Below are 24,745 nucleotides of genomic sequence, written 5' to 3' on the forward strand. Positions count from 1 at the left end.
CCACCAGGGACAGGACATAAAACCAGAGCTTTGAGGTGTGGCAGCTAGTGTGTGACATTTGCTAGGAAAAGATCCAGAGTCAAAATACCCCTAGATAGCTGTTCCCTACTTCTCTGTCCAGCCCACCACATGTATTAAGGACTATGAAATCTACTGGCCTTAGTGGGGGTTTATTCCCTCTGTTCAGTTAAAGGAAATAAGTTTCCTCTGCCACAGGAGACTGTGTGTGAAAGCTGCACTAGGCAGTGTTTGCTGTCCTGAGCTCAGGTGTTGACTCCTGAAGTTAACCCAGATTGTCACCTGGGAAGAGCCTGACTGAACTGGTGTCATGGGAGAGTGCAGCCACTCATGATCTCAGATGTGCCATTTGGCTGCAGGGACAAAGCTGGTAAATCCATTCCTGCAATCCAGAGACCTGATTTGGCTGAAGATGATTTGCTCATCTCATTTCATAGGATGATCAGCACTAGCCTGTAACTTGTGTGTTGGACAAAGGACTTGTGTCTGTGCCCTGCAAGGTTTTTTATCAAGGTGAGGGTATAAAACAATTCTCCCCTCTTGTCATGAAGGTTGTCATTGTTGTCTTGGTCCATAGCCTGAGCTTTACCCATGAGAAGTGATCAGATTAAATTAGTTGTCTTACTAGAGCACTCAAGACCTCTAAATAATAAAGTGTACTGATATAGTTATTTTCAGCTGACAATATCTAAGCACTTGGATTAGTTACTGTGATTTTGTGTGCTGGTCACTCTTATGTACTGGGGGTTTCCTGCACTTCAGCCTGTCCATGGCTTGCTTGTGTTCTTTAGTTTATTTAGCTGACAACAATGAATTAGTTCCCCAGTAAGACAAACACTTACCTGTGCCCACAAACAAAACCTTTCAGGGCAGTATTTACTCATTCCTGACTGCTAATATGGGCCTAACCATTTACATTTTGAGTTGAGTGACTCACTGTGATTGGCTGCAGAATGGGTCTGCTGCAGAATGGGTCTGCTCAGTCCAGTCCAGGTGCAGGGCAGACAAGTTCAGTGGTGAAGAAAGTGAAAAACAACAAAAACAACTGGAGTAACAATGAAATGCCAGGAGAAAAAGGAAATGCCTGGAGAAAAAAGACCAGATTTCTTTCCCTTGGCATTATGGGCTGTGTTTTTTTATCAGTAAAATGGAGTGTGTAGAAGTCTTTGGTGTTAAAACTCTAGCTTTAATTCAGAAATGCATCTAATGCACTGAAGAGTTGTCCTATGGAGAGTGACAGTAATAATGTGGCCATCACTATCTCAGTTCCTTGTGGTCTTCCCTTCCCCGCTCCTGACTGCAGCTGGGGATGTTAGAGTGGGAAAAGAAAACTTTGCAGCCTCTCCAGTACCGTTTGAGTGCTCTTCTCTCTCAATTATTTGGGGGTAATGAAAGCAACAGTTTCTTCTTTGGATTTATGCTGCTTTAGAATATTAAGCCGTAGGCTGCTTTTGGGTGCTTCTGTGTCCCATCAGCCACATCCCATGACAGCAGATTTGTAAGTGTCTGCTTAGCTACATTTCCCTCCAGATCCTTACCAGTAAGAAAACTGCAGAGATTTGTTAACACTGTCAAGAGAAAATTAAAAACATGATGTATTTTGCAACACAAGTCTATTTTTTATTGTAGCAATGATATAGGCTATTTTCTTGGTCTTTGGCCTATATTGTTTTTGCCTGATTTTGAAGCAGTTATTTTTTAATAGTTTTCCATTGACAGACATAGGAGGCTACTTGTAAAATTGTAATAGAGAAATTAAAATTTTGCACTTTATAGAAAAATAAGACATTCATGCTGAACATCATAAATAAGGAAATTTAGCCTTTGACAGCAAGAACAAGCTCAGCTGATTGTGGATGTTTCTGAGGATGCTTTTTAGCTTTGTACTCTCTCAACTGCATAGTCAGGACTGGACCTCCTATTTGTGTGTGTGAAAGCTCCTTGTCTTTATTCCTGAGCAGCCAAGGCTAGCCAACATTGATAACTGTATTCAGTATTCAATAAATGGTGTTTATTGTTGTTGGAAGAAAGTAATTCCCCTTCTGGCAGTGAAGAAGGTGTGACTTGTAAATAGAGGTCTGGGAGCAGTGCTGTGCCTGCAGATACAGCAAGGGTTTGACAGAAAGACAGCAGAGCTGGATTAGGTATGTGTTGCTGTGCAGGAGCAGAACAGCCCTGTCAAAATTCAGAATCTGCTTGCTGGAGCCACTGCCCTGGATGAGACCCTGCAGAAAGTAGATACTGTGCAGGGTGGCTCACATGCCAGAGTTCCCAGCCATGCTTACTAAGAGGGAATTCTCCAAATCATACGGGATGGGAAAAGCATGCTGCCTAACAGCTTTGATATAATTTCAAATGTGAAATATCTTTAAGAAAAATGTACATTGTTACAGAGACTGAGATGCCCACAAAGGCTTGTCACACAGGTCACAGCTGTTTTCCTTTGAACATTGCTTATAGGCAGAGATCTGTGTTCTTCCAAAGCATCACCACTCACCTGGCACACTTTTGCATGTTTTCAGCTCCCAGGAGACTTTGTTCTGCTCTGATCTCCCACCTGGGGTTCTCTTTGTCATTAATTTCCTCTGGAACAGAAGCATCTGAGGTACAAACTCAGAAGCTGGAAGAGCTGGAGGAGCATTTGGGATTGTGTCACTTGCCCTGGTACTGCATTTTTCCCTGAGCATCTTTGGCTGCAGTTGGAGGCAGGCTGTTGATCAAGGTGGACACACATCTATCCTGGTAATGCTCTTCTTTTTTAGTTATTCTTGTTTCTCTAACCCACCACTTCACCCCCTGCTCTCTGTGATGAGAAGTTGATTGAGGACAAACCTTAGCCTCTCTCTAACTTGAGCCTGGCAGCATCTACAGGCAGGATGTGGAGAGGGCAATGAGCATCTCAGGTACTGATCCTTGGCTGCCAGTTTATGCAGCAACCCCACTGGAGAAACCTCCCTTTCTTAAAGATAGGATTCTCGCAGTAACTGCAGATACTGTGGATCATTCCTTGTAGCATTTATCTTTGTGATGTGTGCAGCCAGCTCCCTGCCCTGAAACTGGCAGGCCCACTACTTAGTCAGGATATAGATGTTTAGTCTGTTTTAATCTGATCCTCACAAATCAGTCCCAGAAGCCATTTCTGCTGCCTTCCTCCCAGTGTCATGCAGTTTGTCAATACCCAGCCTGCTGCTAGGGATTAAAAAATGTATATGTGTATTTTTAACCAAGCAGCTCTCTGCACTGAGCTCTTGGAGAGCCAAAACTGAATACAGGGAGGGGAAGCTGGAAAAGGGAGGAAGATCCATTAGGATGCTTGCTGTCTCTGACTGACCCCATTGAGGACCTGCTTGGAGCCCATGCCTTGTTTGGAGCCTGTCACCTCAGTCATTGGGAAGCTGCTGGAACAGGCTGGGAACAGGCTGTGCTAGTGCCAATGGTGCTACACAAAAAGGCATTCACAAATAACGAAGCTCTGAAACACCCTGAAAATAAGTGTCAGCAGCTTGAATTGGGGTCAGTTGTGCTGTGGTGAGAAGCAGGCCGGGCTGGGGAGCAGGGAAAAGATCTCCCCCACTTCTGCCTGCTTGGGAGAAGGGGCTTCCAAAGCAATGGGGAACACACCTGTTCCTGCTGATTGTCCCTGAGAAAGCCAGGCACTGACAGGGGTCCTTAACCCTGCTGCAGGGTCTGGTCACCCTGTGTCTTCTTCAGATCTCATGTAGATACCCAAAAAAAGCATCCTCCCATCTGCAGAGCTTGGCTTCCTGAGGCTGCTGCAGGCAAATAGATGCTGCCCACAGACCAGCAGTTCACGTAGCCTCCTGATAGTCTGCAATGCCCTGAGCAGCCATGGGCAGGTTGACACCTTACTCTCTGCCTCTGTTTCCCCTTTTTATATCAGGATAATAATACCATGGGGAGGCAGGAGATGAGTAAGGGTGTTTGTGTCATTATGGCTCTCACTGCCTGAGGGGCTGATGCTTCCAGAGTGAAAGTAGGTTGATTTTGAGACTAAGGCAGAAGGACATTTGCCTTTGCCATTAAACTAGCGGTTGTCTCTGGCCACATTACTACACCTCTTAATACTGTTCCCTTAAAATAGGGAGGCAGACCCTCACAAGATCCAAACACCTCAAGGGCTTTTTAAGCTTAGCTCTACCAGCCAGTTGGTGATCCCCCTTTGAAGGTGTCATGTCTCTGACTAAAGGAAGCTCTTCAAGTTGAGTCCTTACAACCCACCACAGTGAAGTATGTAAAACACTTGCTTTCCACAAGCTGTACTTGCTTCATGAGTAAACTTTGAGGGAAGAAGATAAGATTTTTAATGCTGAACTGAGTGGGAATAAAGCCTGCCCTTGTCTTCCAGGTATTGAATAGCAACTCAGCTGCTAAATGTCTTCACCAGCAAAATTGCTCTGGAGTGCTGTGGGTAGGGTTGAGCCACCAGTGCTACCTGCTGTAAGACATGAGGGGCAGACCTGAGAGCATATGGGGTATAGTGTTGCTGTTCCCCACACTGGAGTGGTTAGTAAGTGTACAGATACCAGCTGGACAAGTGTTCAGGATTCTTACAAGTGCAATTACCAAATGCTGTCTCCTGAAACCCTGGGGCTGCTTGGCGGCAAATTAAAGAAGAGAGCAGATGCCCGTATGTTATTTCACTGGTCAAAGCAGGGAGAACAAATTCAAGTGCCTATTTTAGCACACAGAGACAGCTGTGCTCTTCTCAAGCCAGTTCCTGAGAAGTCACCAATCCATGCTTGATGGAGGGGAAAGCATCTGGTGCAGCAGCAGCCAGTTAGCCAGAAGTGGAGGAGCTGGCAAAGGCTTCCTGCTGAGGAAATCTTTGGATGGCACCTTGGCAAACACCAAGGGACAGATGTGAGCCCCAAACACTCCCCACTAAGCACTGTCAGGTGCCTTTCATGGAACTGTCAAGTGCCAGGTGAGAGGGGGCTGTGACCTACACAATGGGGCATTTTAGGACTCAGCTGCAGTGGGTGCCAGCTGCTGAGCAGGATCTGTTCACTGTTGATTATGACTCTGAGTTACCATCAGCAGAGCGAACTGGGCTGCAGGAGCAATCTTCAGCTGCTTCCCTGCAAAGGCAGTCAGTTACTTAAGGAATCTGTAGTGGTTTTTAAACAGTAGAGATGTATTAAGTATATCATGTTGCTGTTAAGCCTTGGTGCACTCTGGAAATGTCTGGCATTCTTATTCTTCTGTTAGCAAAATGAGGTTTAGGAAGTTTAAATGACCAGAATCCCAATAGATTTCTGCATGAAGAGAAAGTGCAAAGGCAGAGGTGTTGTCATGCCTTACCACAGGCATTAGAAGTAATGACTGAATGTTCTTAACTGTGCTTCTTTATTTCTAACATAGTTCTCATAATAGAAGGGAATTTGGAAATTGGAGAAAATTTCCACTTCTTCCATTTCTTCTGTTGCACTTCAGTGTTAACAGAAGAACCAAGCTGATCAGAGGATACAATCCCTCTCCATACATCTACATAGATGCTGAGCATATTTAACTGTTTCAGCACTCAAAATGCTGTATAGTGATTCTCAGTTCTTTCTTTTAACCCCTTGATTAGAGTGTTTTATATTTCAGATGAGATGACTTAATTAAATTAAGCCACATGAAGTCTAAGCTGAAGTTCTCCTTATTTAGTGTTTAGGACCTTACACTTTGGAATAAATTCAGCCTGTGATATGCATGTTCTTGGGTGCTCCTGGGCTATTCCTATGTGGTCCAGAGCTGGGAAAAGTCACTCTATTAACAGATTTTAGTTTCCCAAGTAGTGTCTACCTGTCTCCTGAAAAAGTTCTTATGGATCCACCATCAATAAAAGGTTGCACATGATTGTTATAAAGTACTGACTGCTTTAAGACAAAAGAATAATTAATTTCCTTTTCCAGGTGAAAACAGGTTCCACAGATGAAGTGCTTTACTGAAGGTCCCTCAGAAAATGTAAAGCAGAGACAGGAGATGAACCCAAGTCACCTGACATCCCACCTTAGCCAGACTGCTTACCTGCATTATGGGAAGCCTGGCAAGAAATAAGGGTAATGAAGCTGCACAGCTGCCTGGAAGAATGGCTCTGCTGCTATACAGCAGGTAATCCTTTAGATTTAAGAAATGGCATAACTTTTAAGGAGGAAATTTACAAAATGTGTCATCTGAAGACATTGCCATGTTTAATGCATTTGCTGCCAATGATTTTCTTTCTCTTGCTATACTGTTTACAGAGCAGCTGGTGCAGAGCTGTTGAGCTTGCTATTGAAGATGAAAGGCTGGTTGTTTTTCAAAGTCTTTTGTGCCTGTTTGCTCCTAACTGGAGCTGTCAGTGTAGATGGTTTTTATTTCCTTTATCACTATAGGTCTGAAGTCCCTTCTTTAAAGCTTCCCTCAATTCAAAGAAAAATTTCTTTTGCTGTAAGTCCCAAAGGACCTGAAGGGTCTTTGCTCTTTTGTTTGGGCTGAACACTCCACAGGCAATGCCAGTGCCTTCGAAGGGTTGCTGAAAACCTTTAACCCCTAGACAGCCTATGTCCCAGCTGAAGTCCTTTGATGAAGGAATGAGGAATTCAGTCTGTTCTGCTCATTTCTGTGGTCTGGGAATGAGAACACCCCTCTTGAACTATATAGATGCAATGAAAAACTTCCAGTGATTATTAATTAGTGCTGTTTACAATGGTGCATAAAGGATGGAGCTTTTCCCCTCAAAACAGCCACAAAGAGCATGTGTTAGGTACTGTACAAACCACCTCAGAAATACTCAAGTTGCTTAAAAGCTAAGTAATCAAGGCAGCAGAATCTTCCACATTACAAAACTGAGGCACTGAAGTTATGGGAGGTTAAGTCATTTGCCCAAGATCATGACAGGATGATGAGACAAAGCTGAGAACTGAAACTGTGGTGCTGCTTTGGTACCTTAAATATCTGATTTTCCTTTTGTGTGCTATCTCTCATGCACTGAAATAGGCTGAATTACAGGATTTTCTCTCTGTCATATGCTCTGTCTGCTGGTAGTCTGTTACTTTGGTGAGGGAGTTATCTTAGAAATCTCTCTGGTCAGTCATTAAATCTGCAGGATCTCACTTTTTTTGAAGTGTTTTAGCCAATGAGTTTCTCTCAGAGAAGATCTCATGGTCCATGAGGGCAGTCTAAAGGGCAGTCCCTGTAATGGCCATTTCAAGTGTGCAGCCTTCCCATCCAGCCTGCACCACCAGGGTTATCTGTCACTCAAATCAATGCTCCTACGCAGTAACATCATCCAACTGGAAAGCAAGTCTATGCAAATCTCATAACTAAGCTGTACTGAATAAACTGGATCCTGAGTGCTCTCCAAAGCGCTCCTCAGTGCATTCGAGTGACTTTCTGACTGATGAAATGTTCTTCAGCTAAATGTGCTTTTCATTTTTAAATGTGTTTTCTGTAAATGATCCACAAGAGTGATTCCAACTGGTATTTTTCATGTTGCCCTCTAGCCCTGCTGCCAAGTCCCTGTCCTTGCTGACCAGAGTATAGCCTAGGAGAGGAGTTGCAGCTGAGCTGATCGTGAGCTGTGTGGGGCTGAAAAGCCCAGAGTTCAGCCACTCTGATTTTACCTGAATGAGACAGAAACAGTTCCAAAGTCACAGTGCTCACAATGGCCAGAGCAGATCTTGCTGTTCTTGTTGAACAGTTGGAACAATTAAGCAAGGACTGAATCAATACTGAGTGTGCTGAAACCAAAGGAGGAATATCTCCAGATGCATTTCCAATTTTAATATTTTCCACTTAGCAGAAACTGCTGGACACTGGGAGATCCAAGAAACTCTCTGCTTGCTCATATAAAATGTTTTCTTCCTGGTGTATTTCTTAGGATAGTGTACAGAGCAAAGCCCATGCAGAATGCACACAAACTTCTTCCTCCTTCTTTGCTGTTCATGATTACCCATTACAGAATTGAGATTAGACATGCATGAATGTGGAGAGGGTGATGTTGCTGCCAAAGAAAACTTGTGCTCTACATCTTGAATATTAGGTCACTAGAGAACCGTGTAAAGAGTAACCCAAATGCATATAGGTATCACTGAAGGTGACTGACTCTTAGTAGGGCATGTAGTTCATGCTTTCACTGTTATATTTAGAAAAATTGCACAATATCAGTGCAAAAAACATTCACCAAACCCAAAGGATAGCTGCAGTAACATGATAAGTCTGTTCAGAACTGGAAAGTTAATGTGAATCTTTTACATTCTAGAGCATTGCCCTCACCTTTGTCAAACAGCCTGATCTAAGAATGGCATGAATTTTGTACTTGATTTTGTTTCCAACTTTGCTGATTTCTATTCTTAAAAGGGTTTATTGATTTTTATTTTGTGAATTTTAACCTCTTCAAAAATATCCCAGGTGCACCAAATATATAATCTGTTGCCACAGGACCCTTTCTGGCTTGATAATTAAGAGATTGATCACCCCCAGCAACATACATAAAAGTTTAAACAGTACATAACTATTCTCTGTGTTAATGCAATAAAAGAGGGTTTACTTTTACAGTAGTAATTTTAGCAGCAGTCAAAATCAACACCCTGTTGGTAATCAGACAAATCTTCCTTTAAAGAGAAATGCAGTGCAAGTCAGCTTGTTAGTATTATGGGCATATTATTGTCTCTACTTTCCTCAATCAGCTTTTATTCATGCTTTTACAATAGGTGTAAATTTTTATATTTCCTTAGGCAAGCAGAAGAATGAACTGAACATCTAGAAGATTACTTAAAATAGGTTATGGTGATAAGAAATAGATAATCCTGTACAATGTTGAAAAGGTCAGTGGATTGGAGTGCTGATTTCTGCAAATGGGCACCCCTGCTTTGCTGGGGCTGGCAGGCAGCTGAAAAAGAAAAAAAAATTGACTGGGGGGTGTTCAAAATATGGTGAGGTGTTTTCTGTATGGATGTGTTAGGGAATTTGGGAGGGAGAATGGTGGGGAAACAGTTCTGCAGTATGAGGCACAGCCAGTGGGTGAATGGTGTCTGAAAGAGGAATCATCTTGTGTGAGCTTGAGGACTTGCTCCTGTGTCAGACCCAGGCTCCCTCAGCTGTGCCTTGTCTTCATCCCTCCACCCTGGTTTGCCTTGTGACCAGGTACAGAATTGAGAAAGACGAGGGAAGTGGCTTTGTAGCTTTGTGTGTGATACAGTGACAAGCACTGCTCTGGGTTGAATGCTCTCAAGCAGTAGCAAAAATGTAGGGCAGCCAGTGTCATTTTTCCATGCTCTTGACAGTGTTGCTTAAAACAATTGAAAGAAATCAGTGATACTTCTGGGCTAAAATTTCGTGAGCGCTCATGTCAAGGAAATGCTTGTTGCTCTGCATGACTATTTCCAAGCTGCACTGGCTCAGCCAAGCAGCATGGTGGCTGCTCACACTTGCATTTCTTCCAAGGTTTTGTTTTCCTGTTTTCCAAGTCCAGCCCAAGGAGCCTGGGTCAGCCTCTGTGGAAACTGGAGATGGATGGAACCTCATTTATGGTTGTGGTTGATCTGAGAATCACCACTTTCCTTATATCAGGACTGTAATTCATGTTGGCTCCCAGAAGAATCTGTTCATTTGAATATCTAAACAGACATGTTAATAATGATCCTTTCTGCTCCTTTAATGTCTGGATAATCCCTTGCTGTCCTCTTCTGTGGCTAGCACAGGTCTTTCCCATGGGAACATTCTTCTGTGTTTTGTAAACAAAGATAAAGTTTGGATGTTGTTGTTACAGTGTCTCGAGATTTGGACAGTTCAGACCTGGCCAATCAGGCCTAGGGGGAGGTTTCTGACTGACCAATCTGGGTGACCTCTGAAAAGTCTATATATATGTTGGATTCAAATAATAAAGTGCTTTTTCTATGCCACACTGAGAATCCGGGTTTTCCTTCTCTGCTGGCGGCTCAACAGCGACACTTTTCCAAATCAAGAACATTCTTAACTCAGTTTGGATGCTCCATGCAATGTGTTGCTCACTCCTGACTAGGGACAGCTGTTCTGTGTGAAAGGCTGCACAGCAGAAAATGCTGTAGTCCTGAGGATGGCCTATCTCACATAGGAGTCACTGCCCCGTGTTTTCCTTTCTGTAACCTTTCAAGCCACCTTCCCATCTGGCTGCTGTTTTTTAAAGTCACAAAATTTGGTTGCAAAGTGCTATCATTCCAACTTTCAAGCAAAAGGAGAGAAGTGGTGGTGCTAGATTCAGTGCAACATTAACTGAAGGCACTGACATGCATTACATTATTGTTGGCCTTTTTATCTCTCATCCTTTCTTTTTTTTATGACTAGCAAGATGACAATAAGTCAGTTCAGGTTGACTGCTCCTTGCCTGAAGGGCTGTGAGAGTATTTCAAGAGATGGCTATGTAATGGTGTCTCAGACATTTTAAATGTTAAACCTTGTATGTTTGCCAGAATGGAAGATTCCTCATAAATCAGTTCTTAACAGTGCAATTTCAGATCCTATGGTAGAAAGAGCCTCCTTTCCAACTGATATGGGTGGATTCAGCCATGATCTGGTTTTTCAGGCCTAATCAAATTTGCAGGAAAACTCATTTCTCGGAGCAGGTGCTGCACCTTCTTTAGTTGCTTAGTCAGATGGTTCTCCTAGCAATGATGGGATGGGTATAACAGCCTGGTTTGCTTTGTCCTGGAGAGCTCTGTCTCCTGGCCCTCTTACCTCATATTTTCTGCTGTCAATGACAGATGGGCATACCTTTTTGATATCTGCTTGCTTTTTTCTTGGGAGCTCAGATGGAATGAGTAGCTCATTTTTGGTAGTCTGCTGGATTGCTGCTGAAAGACAGTGCAATTGTACTTTGTTACCAGTGGGGAAAAGCAGGGCTGATTACCTTACCTGTCAGGGCTAAATGAGCATGGAGACTTCCACAGCTGATGGAAAGGAAAAAGACCAGGGAAGGAGAATCTGTGGATCAATGGCCTTTCACATGCTGAAGAAGAGACAGGCAAATCCATCTGTCAGCTGATAGCCCATCACTATGGTTCTGGGGTGATTTGGAGGACGAGCACTCTCCAGCTGCATGCTGGGAGAAGAAGGTTCATTGAGCTTCTGTTGTGTGCCCTGAAGCCAAAGAATATTTATTTCATGAACAGCTCAGGGCTAGGAGTGACCTTTTGTATCATATCCTTTGGGGCAGGTGCTTGGCTGTGGTGCTCTGTGTAAGCCCATCGTTTTGGTTTTGGCTTTCTGCTGCCTTCCCATTTCTGGCTCACCTCAGTTCATTACATGTCAAATTATTTTCATCCTTGCTGCCTGCCAGAGTGGGGCAGGGGCCAAAAATACAGCAGAGAAGGTGCCACACACAGAGCTTTCATTGGCAGCTGTGCAGCCCAAGCCAGTGGTTCCAAAGGTTTTGCCTTAGCCTGTAAGCAGGCAGGGAGCCTGGTGTCTTCAGTGACTCTTGCCTAAGAAAGCTCTTTGTGACTTATCCTACAGCAAGGTGTTAAGTGATGAAGACTTGCCTCTTTCCAGGCCATCTATCCAGCCTTAGATGGAGAAGGGGAGCTGCTTGCTGTGTTAAGCTGTGTTTGGCCATCCTGCCATTTAGGCAGAGCTGCTCCCCTTCACTGGCTTGCACACAAAAACCAACTGCCTCAGACAGCCACTCAGTGCGACTGCCACAGCTTCCATTGGCATGGCCAGTCATCTGCTCTGCATGAAAGGGGCTGACCAGCACCTGGCAAATAGCTGCACTGCTGGGATCTGTTGTAAGGGGCAAGTGACCAAGTACTCCAATAGCATAGCTATAGACCAGACTTTAGTAAGCAGTGACTCTGCCCTGGCATGGTTGCCTTTGAGCTTTATGCTAGAATGAGTTGGGATCCTTCCCCATTTAAAACCATCTGAATCCATGGTGGCCAGCAGAGTCACGATATCTGTCTCACAGGCAGTTTTTTGGGTGCCTGTGGTTTCAGGTTGAGTGGCTCTGGCAGCCAGCACATAGCTGAGATATCTGAGAGCCTGCTTCAGCAGGGAAGGGCTGGATGGGGTACACAGGTGGGGCAGATCTGGCCCATGCAGATGGCAAGTAGCCACCTTTTTGCCCTGCCCTTCCCTGACAGCAAACACAACTCCAGAGCTCGACCTTGACTGACTGGAAAATGAGCCACGTTCACTCAAGAGGCAGCCGAGGCAGTGTAAACCAGTGTTGTCGCCCACTGGCAATAACCTGCCTCACTGCATGTGATTTGTCTGGGCCAGCACACCATTAGGGAAGTGCAGAAGTGGAAGGAGAGTGCAGTGGCAATGCAGTTGTCTCTGTCTGTAGACGATCTGGAAATTTAACATTCTTAGACACTTAAACATGCGCATTTCTGCCTCACCAGAATGTCTGAGATTTAGAGAGTCTTCCTATCCTGAGGCAGAACAAACTGCTTGTACTTTGAAAAGAATGAAAACGTGTTAAATATGGCTTGAGTCAGTCAAAATATTTTTGACATGTTTTATTTCAATTGTAAGCTTTTATGATTTCTTTGCAGATTTTTTTTTTAATTTATAAAAACGAAAATCTTTTAAATGGCATGTTTGAATAATGCTGAAATTTCATTCTCTCTCTGATTTCTCATATCAAGACAGTCTTCTCAATTTCTTTCCCCTGCAAGCCCACATTTTTCACTGGTTTAAGTGAATCCATACTTCTGGCTTAAAAAATAAAAAATCAGTTGGTATAATGTAAATCTTCTTGATTCAATTAGAAAGAGATTTTGAGGCACAAAGTCAGGGAATTTATCCCTTGTGTGATAAATGCTGTCAAACAGGTCACCACTGGATATAAAATTAACCCTGGAACTAGTTTTTCCCTTCTTCTAGCTCAGTTTTAAATGCTGGTTATTCTGTCTTTGTTGTGAGTCAGAAAATCACTGTAAGAAGCCTCACAAAGCACCTAGAGATCATTTGATCGTGAGGCAGCAAACAGAGATGAACATCCCCAAGTTTTACAGTCCTAACTGCAAGCAAAGACATTAACTTCTCATCCACTGGCAGTTGATTCCAAATCCCTCTAAAGGGCTTCAAGAAAATGTATGTGATTGAGCTTTATCCTCAGCTAAGTCTCCCCTCATACTATGTCTTGTAGCTATTTTACAGCTTCATCATGGTGTGTGACCTGCTGCTGGGCAGGATGTTGCATCCTCTGATGCTGGCACATTAAACTGTCTGGAGGTACACATGTTCGTGTGTATTTTGATGATATATGACACCTGTAATTGTCTGAGGAGGGTTGAACTCAGGTGCAAATGAAGCAACCCTGCCTGGCCAAGATGCAGCAGAGGAAATCTCTGCCATAACCAACAGTAACAAACCACAGCAATTACTCAATTAAAGCTAAACCCATCTTTAATCAAGACAGTCAAGTTAAGAGGCCCTTGGGATTTTTGTGAGAAGGAGGAAGTCCTAATCAGTGCAAAGGGAATTGCTCCTTTTTATACAAGGGTTGAAGTTGCCCCCAAACTTGCAGATGCTAATTTTGAAAAAGAGAATAATTTGTTTTTAAAAAAGAATTTGCTCCTTGGGAGGTATGGGGATGGACTGAAAGCATTTCTCCATACAGTTTAGAGTTCATTAGTGCACCCATCAGGGAAAATGTGCAAGAAAAGTGAAATCAGATGAATATTCCTTATTTAACCTCCAAACCAGTAATTCAGGAAAAAAAAAAAGCAATTTCTTCTAAATCTGAGTTCCAAGTGACTGCTTTTTATCTGAGCTCCATTAAATTATTCCCCTGCTAAATTCTCATGAAATAGGCTTTTTGCTCCAGCAGACTCTGACTCCCTGAGATCATTTTGAAAGCAAAACATTCTGTTTTTATTAGTAATGATCCATCTTCCACCCTGGTGCTGTGAGGGGCTTGAGGAAGGAGTTTGTGCCTAGGTGTCAATTATCTGCACTGAATCCCTGTTTCTTCACTGACATGGGGTCAGGCTGGGTGAGCTGGTTCCTGCTTGTCTCCCTGGTTGTGGGTAGCACTAGGGTACAACAGAAAGTCATGAGAGCACCTGGCAGTGATTCTGCCTCCAAATAAGGCAAGAGGCAGTGTACCTGGCCTCACACTCACTGCTCAGGCTTGTAGCTAGACCCCTCTCACCCTCATTCCCACTGCAGTGTGAGACTGCAGAGAAGAGACTCTTAAGTCTCAGTTATGATAATTTCTTCCTTCATTAGTTGTCCCATGTGATTCATTCCCAGGATGTATTTCTATGTGGCAACCACCAGACATTATTTTTCTACAGTCTCCTGTTTATTCTGGACTTACACATGGCAAGTTTCCTACGCAGCCCTTTTTAAAAACACAGATTTATTTGCTTTTACTGACTCTGGTTAAAGCAGCTATTCTGAAATCCCATAGGGATGGAGCATTAGGGGCAGACAAATGTGATGAGCTGGAGCTGCTCCACATACCAAGTGCAGCTGGTTGAGAATAGCCTTGACCTTTTAGTAAACTGTTGTCCAGTCCTGTTTTCACTGACCTGACATATTAATGTGCTAAGGGGACTGGGCAGAATTGGCTCAACATTTCCCAGGTGGTCTTTTCTTGGGGCATGTTTGCCTTGACAGATTTCTTCCTGTGCATGAGCTCCGAGGCAGAAGGAATCTTTTACAAAGATTTTTGTATTGCTGTCTATGATTATTATGGCAAATTGACCTACCTTTATTTTGTTTTGCTTCCTTTCTTTCCCCTCCTTGGTGACCTCACAACCATTAGTGCCTGAATTCCAGCCTTTAAGTACCTCATTTTCTCTCTCTGCTGTGTCTGAGGAGGGCTCCATATCCATAATCCAGCATATGAGGTTTGGATGCTTGTTGCTGCAGTCTGAAGAGCTCTTCATGTGGCATGAACAGACTCGAGCCTATCTAGGTGTGTAGAAGGCCCCAGAAGTCTGGGATTTCCTGCCATAAGCAGCAGTGGAAATGACAAGCTTGGTTCGAGGCTTCCAGGCTCCTGCCTCTATGCTGGGAAGCCTGGAAGCCCCTATAGTCCAAGGATTTGCAGGTTTCTGTCTGTGGGAATGAGCTGGGTTACCTAGGGAGCTGGAGGCTACTGAGGTCTACAACCCAGATGTCCTCCTTCCAGTGCAGTCCTGCCAGCATCCAAGGAGGAGATTCTTCCTATCAAGCCATTTTACTGCAGGTTTGGCTTCACAGGCAATGCAGAACCTAGGTGAGAGGAGAATCAGGCCTTTAATCTCAAGGGAAGCAATGGCATTTTATCATGTCCTCTGAATTATTCTGCCACAAGCATCTTGAATGTCTGGTTTATCTCCTCTAAAATGATCAGTATGCTGTTTATCAATCATCCTTATTTCACAACTAACATGCCACAGGTGCTTCAGCAGCCTGAGCATTTGGACTGAAATAGTTGTATTCTCTAGGGCTCTGTGCCTGAGCCAGGGGGAAGCTGCTGGTGGCTTTGAGATATTTGGGCGCTGTGGAGATAGGGCCGTGGGGTACTTGGGTGGATGGCCAGCCAGCCACCTGTGTCAGGCTCTGTCCTTCTGCATGCCAGCTCTCAGGAGCAGCACATTTCAGCTTTACAGCAGATTATGAAGGCAAGGCTGAAGAAAGTGAAAACTTCTTTCTTAAACATTTAAAGAACTCCAAGATTACTTTGCCTCAGGAACACAGGTCTACCTGCATGACTTGCTCTTCTTTTAGTACAAGCTGGACTTGAATGGCAAAGGGATTCTTGCATGTGTAGAAAGTGGCAGTGCCTGAGAAATGTTCAGAACTCACTGGAGGACTGGCTTTTTGGAGAAGCTGCTTGTCATTCACCAAAGCCTAAATCTAAATTTAGGCATTAAGATGAATATGAACTCTTGAAAACCTATGGCATCAATTCTGCTTACTGATCAGTTTTGGTAATTTGGCTTGATACAGTCAAATCCTTTGAGTTGCTTTCCATTCCCCAGCAGGGAATGTGAAAAAAAGAGGAAGCTGTAGGGCTGAGAGAGACCAGGTCTGGCCCAGCTAGGTCCAGCAATGTACCTGTTTTAGCTGTCTATCCTCCCTGTAGCACCAGCTGTTTTTTCAGGAGCCCTGCTCTGGAACACGTGCAAGTTGGGAAGAGACTTCACCAATAGCTCTGCACTTACAAAGCCACTGAGTGGTACAGAAAATACAAAAGACTACCCTGAAATACATGAAATGATGAAGTAAAGAGTTAATGAATCCTCAAGAAGCATTAAGTTTGCATAGAGAAATCAGAGAGGGGAGGTTCACCAGTACATTTCTCTGGCCAAACCCACGGATGAAGCTTAACTGAAAGTCTTCAGGGACAACAAACAGAACAATGTTGCTGTGAGGCCAAGAGTTTGTTTTGCCATTTGTTCTCTGTTCGTTACCAAGGAATACAAGTGCTGCTGTGGGTACAAGAAGAAATAAATAGCCCTATATTCATACCCTGCATTTATCTGAGACACATCCTGAAATTTAAACGGTTCATAGTGCTCTTCTTTTGTATTGGACCACTTCACTGCTTTCTGCATGGAAATCCTTCCATCTGGGGACACTCCACCGACGCCTTTGTTTGAGACTCTCCACAGAGATTTCCGTAAGTAACATGCTTGGATTGTGTTCCTGTTCTTTCCGCGTTCCCCGGCTGGGAGTGCTCGAGCAGGCAGACGTCCTGTGCGGAATGTTGGTGGGAGTGGGCTGTTTGGAGGCAATCGTCCAAAATATCCATGCAAGAGCTTCAGAATGACAGTTGTGCAAATCTGCACTGGAACCCTGTTTCTAAGATGTGTGCTCATCCAGGTGGAAATCTGGGAAGCATACAATGTAACCTACGTGTCCTGTTGGGCCTGCTTGTGTTACAGATCACTAATGCTGATAAGTACCTGAAATTGTTTGCAGAAACTACTTGACAGATTGTTCTGAAAAACATATAAACCTAGGGAAAAAACCACCCTGTTCATAGTGGGGGAAAAAGCAAAAAGCAGAAAATGAGCAAGCTGCTATTACATTCTATGAATTAATCACCCATCTTCAGATCTGACAAAATAGAGGAAGTTGGAGTCTCTTTTTGCTCTATTTTCAGCTGGTGCTTGAAGCAAAAGTGTCAGAAATCTCTCTGCAAAGCCTGTTCTGATGAGATTTCCAGCCAGTTTCATGAATGAAGTTGGTTTGGATTAACTGTGAATAAGTTCTCGGGCAGAGAACTAGCAAATCATGGGCTCATTGATCACAGACACTTCTGTGCATGGCGTCTGACCCAACACTCAATAAAGGCAATGAGAAACCTACTGGGGCAGCTTATCCAATAGCTGTGAAGCCACTTTGCAGTTCCAAAGCAGCTGGAGTCAGCTATTCCTAGACAGTGGAAACTGGATGGGAGGGAAATTTGCTTATGGTCCATTCACCTGATTTATGGGGGTTTGCATCAGGCCCAGGGACAAGTTCCCTACACCAGACACTGCTCATTTACAAAACTGGTGTAGCTGATGAGACCTGGTAAGAGGCAAGCTCTCATCCTTTCCTCCTGCTGCTCTGATGCCTTATTTTCCAGCAGTAATTAACAGGGACAGATGCCTACTTCTTCTGGGATTGTTTAACTGTGGGGACATTTCCAGGGCTGTCCCCTGAGGCTGTCTCCACAAGTAACATGGTTTTAAGTTATGCCTCTCTATTGATTCCCAGTCTGAACAATTAGCAGTGGTGCTTGCTCTGAGTCCAAAGGTGTCTGCAATCAACCCCACAATGATATTCAAGGAGAGCACTGTTTTAAAAGGCTGCCTCTCCTGAAGCGTGCTGTGTGTTTTAAATGTGACAGGCTGCATGACAAGACCTGAAACAGAGACATTTGAGAAAGCTTGGGAACTTCTGATCCTTGAGCCTGAGCCCAGCCATACTTCCTGACTTTTTGGTTTGGGAGTCTCTAATTCAAACACACCATTTTCACCTGCAGAATAATGACTGTTTTTAAGATGCCTGCCTTGATATAACAATGCAATTCTCTGCGTGACAAAACTGTAAAAATCTGGTGGCTGGTAAATAAAAAGTATTGAGAATTATTATTTATTTATTTTAATTATTTATTATTCATTTGAGGCACAAATAACTCCACCAGAGCTGTTAGGAGAACAGCTCAGCTTCCCTGAAAATGGCAAAGGAATTTTTTTGTGTTATGAAGCTCACTTCGCCTGCTCTGCAAACTCCAGCTAAGACTCCTGGGGGTCAGATTTTCTGGAGGTGGAAATCCAATACTGAACATCTGATGGGATCTGATGGGACATTAGGGCTGCCAATTCTTCTTGTGAGGCTATGTGAAAAACTAATATGTGGGTTGAGAAGTAAAAGCACTGACTCCAGGAGCTGTGGACTTAGTTCTTGTTTCTGTGGCTGATTTTCTGCACAGAAACCTTGAGCTCTTTGTGTCCTCACATAGGCTCAGTTGCTAGACCAGTCTTGAAGGTGGAAGCGAGCAGGAGACGTCAGGCCTCCCATCTGCTTCTTTAAGCTGCCTGGACAGCCCCATGGCTGGCAGGGCTTCTGCCTGGAGTCACTGGAGTCACCAAAGAGCCAAGGCAGCAGGGCACTCTGATCCTTGTCTCCATATGTGCTGTCACTGCGCTCCCACCCAGCCGTAGCACCAAACTGCCTGTGGAGCCACATGCCATACAGGAGATGGAACTTACAGGGACCATCCTCCAGGCACTGGTTTTCCTTCAGAGCTTTTCTTTTAGGAGGTTGGTAGTCATCTGTCACTTCTTCTCAGTCTGGTGGCAAAGTTATTGGGGCTGGCAGCCCTTAGTTTGGGAGCCAATGCAGGAAGACAGGTTGGAGTGAGCCTGTAAGAAGGGCTCTTTGCTGATTAGGGTCAGGTGTTATTGCCACAGGGGCAGATAATTGAAGGGGTATCAATAGATAGCAGGCCACCTCTCTCTAATTTTCTTTCCCTGCCTGTTATTTAACAAAACTGTTGAGAGAAAGGCTCCATTAACTATACTTTTATCTTTAATTCTGTGACTGCAGTAAAAGCCAGTATAGGAGAAGCCGCTGAATACAGGATAGAATTGGCTCTGTAATAATAATAATAACTTGCTTTCCCTCTTTGAAAATAAATATGGTCCTTAGTAGAGAGATTTACCCATTGCTGGCAGTCAATCAGCCAGGACAATTTGGGCTCTGAGTACTTGATTAGAATAACTTTAAGGAAAATTGCCTTCCTGAATCAAGTAAGGATCCATTAACCTGATGAAGCAGGGTTTGCTTATCTGTGAGGTTAAGACTCATAACACAGCTTGGGCTGCATTAGATGAGGCCTCTTTTAGAACAGAAAGTAATAAAAACACCATCTGTCATGTCTAGTCAATCAGACTTCGTATAAGAGAGGAATTATTCCTCTGACTTTGCCATTATAAGATCATCTGTTTGTTAACAATAGGAAGTGTCAGGAATGCTGAAAACTGATTTTATTCCCTCAAATTATTTCTAGCTGCCTTTATCTTGGAGAGAATTAATATTAATCTGAGTTTATACAGGAAAGAAATATTTCTAAGTGAATACAATTCCAAGGCATTCCATGTTGAGTCTCTTGTGATTTATTGTTAGTGGTAAAACTGAATGGGAGATGGAGGAAAGAGTGCCATGTACACTTATCTTCCGAAAGTGATTATTTCTATAAACAAATCTCTTGCAAGTTGCTGAGCACTCAAAGGTTCTTTGAAGTCAATTGAATGTATTCAATTCACTGAAGTGGCTGTCTGCATCTTAAAGGACTGGCATGGATCTTCTTCTAGATCTTCTCATGTAGCACAGGCATAGCTGGAGGTCATGGAAAAGGTGTTTGCATTTTTTTGGCATGGATTTATCAGTTATTAAGTGTCGTCATGGATTCCTCTGACAGTGTGGTCTTCTCTATTTACTAAGGAGTACTTGGAGACATGTAAAGACTGAATGCCAGACAGCAAAGACAGCTGTGGGCACAGGAGATGAAAAGAGTGGTGGAAAGCTTGCACCAGCGTATCCCCAGCACCACTGCTCACCAGCTGAGGTGGAAACACCATCTCCACTTGTCACACACCACAGATGAGACTGCAGTGGATGTATTAATGTACACCATTGCCTGCTGCTTGGGCATGGGCCATGCTGTTGCCCAGCGTGGTCAGCACTGCTCTCTAGCTGCTGGAGAACACCAGAGGTGGGTTTTGTGTGCCCATGGAAAAACAATTTCTGTGTTCAGGGTTGCTGTTTTCACAAGAGAAGCACACAGAGTGTTTGCAGGTGTGTGATGCAGAATTCAGCTGTTGTGTGGTGGGCACAACCCCATGCAAGATCCCAGGAGTAAGAAGACAGCCTGGGCCTAGAAGAGGAGGATTAAAGCAAATGCCTAATTCAGTATTCAGTCATAGCCAGAAGATGTGCTCCAGTTAAGCTAATGAGACTGGAGATCTGGGAGAAAGATGGTTGAGCAGGAGGAAGACAACATGTACTCTGGGGTGGCATCAAGGGAAGGCTGAGCACTCCTGGTCCCACTGATTTTCAGGTGGATCAGATGCCACTCATCTCCTAGGAAAACAGGATATTTTTTGGGAGTTAACATAAGAATGAAGAGTCACAGATGAATTCTTGAATGAGAGCATAACCTTTCTTCCTGCCAAACTCTGAGGGGATTTGTCATGAGTGCCAGTGGAGAACAGACTACCCTGGGCACAGGATGGCCAGGACAAAAAGATTTGTGCTACAAAGTGTTAGGGTCCCTGGAGACCCAAACTCTGTATGGTTATTAATGTTTTTAATCAACATTTAAAAAATGCAAAAAAATTCTCTAATTTTGTGCCAGTTCCTCTGGAACCTGATGCAGGGAAAACCCACATGACTGCACTTCCCCCTGGAGCTGATGAGAGCTGCTCCCACTCACTGTGTTAGCAAATTGATCCCCATGGTCACTGCGGGGGGAGGCTGAAAAGAATGGATGGCACTGCAAGCTCGTTATGAAAATGCAGGGAACCAGAGTTAATGAATCTTGGATGAGCCTCTAATCTGCCTGGCCCTTGGTGTGGCAGTAGAGGAAGCTGGGTGGGGAGGATCTGATTAACATCTCAGTGGAAATGACAGTCCCTAGAATGCAGAAGGTCGTATCATATCTGTCAGTACTTGCATCTGGGAAGGGCCACTGTCAGAGAGCTGGGATCTCTGTGGATTAGATCTGGAAGGTTTTTTTATCAGAATAGAGGTATTTTTGGGATTTACATGTTCTCTGTCCCTGACAGCTTGCCTTGATGAAATACCGATTACACAATTGCAATCTGACTTAAACCGTAGTCAAAAAATCAGCAGTGTGCTGGGTTATGGCGAGAATACCCTCACTGTGATGGCAAAGATTTGAAATTGTGCAGTGCATTGTGTCTCCTGACACAGGAAAACTTGCAGAGAACAATGAACAGGCTGTTTGCTGTGGATGTATTGAAAAAAAAATTGGAAAAAATGGAATTAATGCCTTCTCTGAGATTCTCCTAGTCCTATAGCCAGATTAATGAATGAAACCGCTTGCCCCAGATGTACAGGAGATTATGCTGCTTGACGCTTATTTCATGGGCAGTGCAGTTAAGGTTAGGAAACTTGAAATAAGTACTCTAGGGACCTGACAAGCAGCATAGTCAGAACAAAACCCCAAGGTCCTGCTGTCACATCCTGTAGCCCCTCCTTCTTTGCCAGACAGACCCCCCCAGTTCTAGGCATCCCTGTGAGCTGGCTGTGAGGAATAGAGTAGTTATAGGATTTCTGTTTTCTCATTACCAGCTGCCTCTCGCTGAAGGCAGTAAAAGCAGCATTTTACTCATGAGCAGGTGGGAGAGGGAGCAGGACACACCACCTGAAGAGAGCTACTGATCAGCTGTGAGATCAGTGCAGAATGAGAAATTCCCAAGGCAGTATCTGTCCCAGAGGCTGGAAGTGAGCATGAAGAGTAGGGCAGTGCACCCAAGGGCTGGCTGAGACACTGGATGTGGCTGTCTTTCAGCATTCCTCCTGACCCAGGCTGCTGCAGGCTGTGATGTCTTCAGTGGCTGAGCTGATCAGAGCCTGTGGCACAATAAATCAGTAGCTGTCTCTCATTTGCTCTGATAATACTGCAAGCAGGGAAGCTTAATGCAGAGACTGCTGGGCTGGCATGTGAGAGGTTTCAGCAGAGTCTGCCTTCATCAGGATGTTTCTTCCTTCTTTTGTTCCTTTCTGAAACGGAGGTACTGATATCTGCTCAGAGACCTGCTGCTGAAAGGCACTGTGTGAAATCCTACTTCTGAAACCACCAGGGAGAAAATGTTCTTGGGACACCAAATGGTCCTCAAGTGTTTTTCCAAAGTTCTGCCTCGCCACAAACATCTTTCTTCCAGCTGCAGGGACCTCCCACCTTCTCACTCCAGGAAGGGGACAACCCAGCCTCAGCTCCAGGCAAGTGGACTGGGTAAACGTTCAGATTTTTCTGTTTCCAGGCTCTCTCTGTAATTCAGAAGTTTTGAACAGAGAGCCTGAGTTGAGCCTGAGCCAGACAGGTGTGGCATTGGGTGCCTGAGGGACCAGCACATCTTGTGGCAGTCAGAATTGATCACCCAAGAGAGAGACAAAAAGCACTAAACTATTAGAAACTGAGCTCTTGTGCCCTCGAACACCTATCTTGGCTCTTCTTTTCTGCATTTTTTTTTTTCAGAGCACTCTCTCTGTTGCTGACTTTACCTACCTATGTGAATGGTAAAAACTAACTATTGTTTCAAGTAGGGACTGTCTCAAAGAAGTGGGCAGCATTCCTAAAATGCCTTTAATCTCTATAAAGGGGGAAAAAAGGACTATCAGGAAGGGTAAAACATAGAAACATCCCAGAGACTGGACATGTTCCCATTGCCTGGAGCACCTGGATGTACATTTTCTCTATGCCTTGAACTTATTGAAACCAGTGTTACCAGTCAGTGCATGGTACCTTGTACCATAGGAACAAGTAGAGCTTAGAAGTGAAGGGGAAAAGAGCTGGAAAATATTTCAAGAGGTCACTTACTGACAGCCTAAATAGTTAAATTATTCCTGATTTTCTATGCAATATATAATTTTACTTGGTATTCTCTTGCTAATCAGTGGTCTGTTCTGAAAGATCACAAATCTTATTCTGGAACCAGCTTCCATTTTATTTTTTCAGTGGTTTTGTGATACTCTCATCTTGAGAGCCTAGAAAGTAATTTAAATTCGTGGTTGTATTTTGTTTGTGCTGAGTTTTCTTCATTTCCTGCCTCAGTTCTCTCATGCCCTGTGCTCTGCTTGAACATTCCCTACAATGAAGAGAAAAATCCTAATTCTTCCTTGCTACAATGGCCTCTTAAAAAGTTGCTCAGAAATAAAAGCCCTTCCTCATGTGTTCCCCCTCTCCCCCCTCAATCTTCCAATGGAAGTCACAAGCATTACCAAGTGAAGCTTTTTATTTTTCCCAACAACTACTCTCCCTCCAGCATTTCTTCTCTATTGCATTGTCTGGCGTGTAGTGCTCATACGTCTTTTCTGCTTGTTTTTCACAGTGCTTGCCCAGAATCTCATGCTGCTGGCTTTGCCATGCTGTGCTTTGTACTTATCTATGCTATATCTTCTTATAATATGAATAATACTCTCTGGATCCTGGCCATACTTCCTACATTATAGATTTAAATTCTTCTTACCATCTCTCTTTTCTTTAATATCTCTTCTGTGCACAGCCTGCTCTTTTGTAGCCATTATTAAAGTTTTGCTTCAATCCTCCTTTCACAAGCCCCTCACAATTTGCCATCATCTTTTTATGAGTTTTACATGGTGTTCTTCCTTTCACTTCAGGCTGTGCATCCCTTGTTCCTCTCTCAAATGAACCATCACCTGTAGGAATTTATTCCTCATTTCATTTTGGAATTTAAATGGGATTGGCTTAGGCTGCTCACTATGGCACATATAAGTAGCTATTGCTGCATGCTTCTCTTCACTCTTCAGTCCAGGTGTCTCTTGGTGTTTCCCTGGTGTATTTTTCTAGTCCTCCTGCACAATTCCTCTGGGTCATCCTATGTCCAGATAATAGCACAGTTCATCAGGAACTGCCTACCTGTTTGTAGCCTTGACTGTACCTTGAGGTGATGATGATAGATATGGGGCCTTGAAGCAGGTGGGACTCGAGTGCCATAAAAAGGTGAAGGATGCAGATGGCTTCAGGGCCATGATGTTGGGTGATGGAGACCCCATTTTATTGCTGAATACTTCTGTGTCTGTAGAAAATATCTGGGGTTTTCCCCTGCAGAAGGGTTTCCCTAAAGCCTCTCCGAAAGAAAGTCACAGCAGTTTAGAATAGAGGATATGGGGGAAAGCAGAAAGGAGTAAACAGCGGAAGTGCAGTAGAAAATTGTTGATCCTTCTCCAGGCAGCTTATGGCTTGAAGGTGAAGAAGGGTCTGGGGCAGCAACTTGTCAATGTTATGTCTGCTTTCCTGTGGGATGTGTGAAGAATAGGGAACTGAAGCCAGTCTGTCAAAGGTTGGCGAAAGCCTGTGTCTTCTCACAGTCTTAACCACTAGGTGCCCCATCCCTGGAAACATTCCCAGTCAGGTTTGACAGGGCTCTGAGCAACCTGATCTAGTTGAAGATGTCTCTCCTTATTGCAGGGGAGTTGGACTGGATGGACTTAAAAGTTCCCTCCATCCCAAACTGTTGTGTGGTTCTATGATACTGAAAGACTGTGTAGTTAAGAGCTG

The 24,745-nt window shown here is 43.9% G+C and overlaps 1 protein-coding gene across 1 annotated transcript in view; it reads left to right on the plus strand.

The window, feature by feature from the left end:
• The first annotated feature begins 16,392 nt into the window (after positions 1 to 16,392).
• The window catches only part of SLC15A2 (solute carrier family 15 member 2), a 61,990-nt gene continuing 53,637 nt past the window's right edge, over positions 16,393 to 24,745 (plus strand). Inside the window, exon 1 of the mRNA XM_085066945.1 lies at positions 16,393 to 16,606. Within this exon, the coding sequence (XP_084923071.1) occupies positions 16,540 to 16,606 (67 nt within the window). The 5' untranslated portion in view covers positions 16,393 to 16,539. The remainder of the gene's footprint in view (positions 16,607 to 24,745) is intronic.

This window comes from Lichenostomus cassidix, chromosome 7 (genome assembly GCF_008360975.1).
Source record: "Lichenostomus cassidix isolate B80296 chromosome 7, HeHo_3.0, whole genome shotgun sequence".
In the NCBI taxonomy this organism is placed as follows: domain Eukaryota; kingdom Metazoa; phylum Chordata; class Aves; order Passeriformes; family Meliphagidae; genus Lichenostomus; species Lichenostomus cassidix.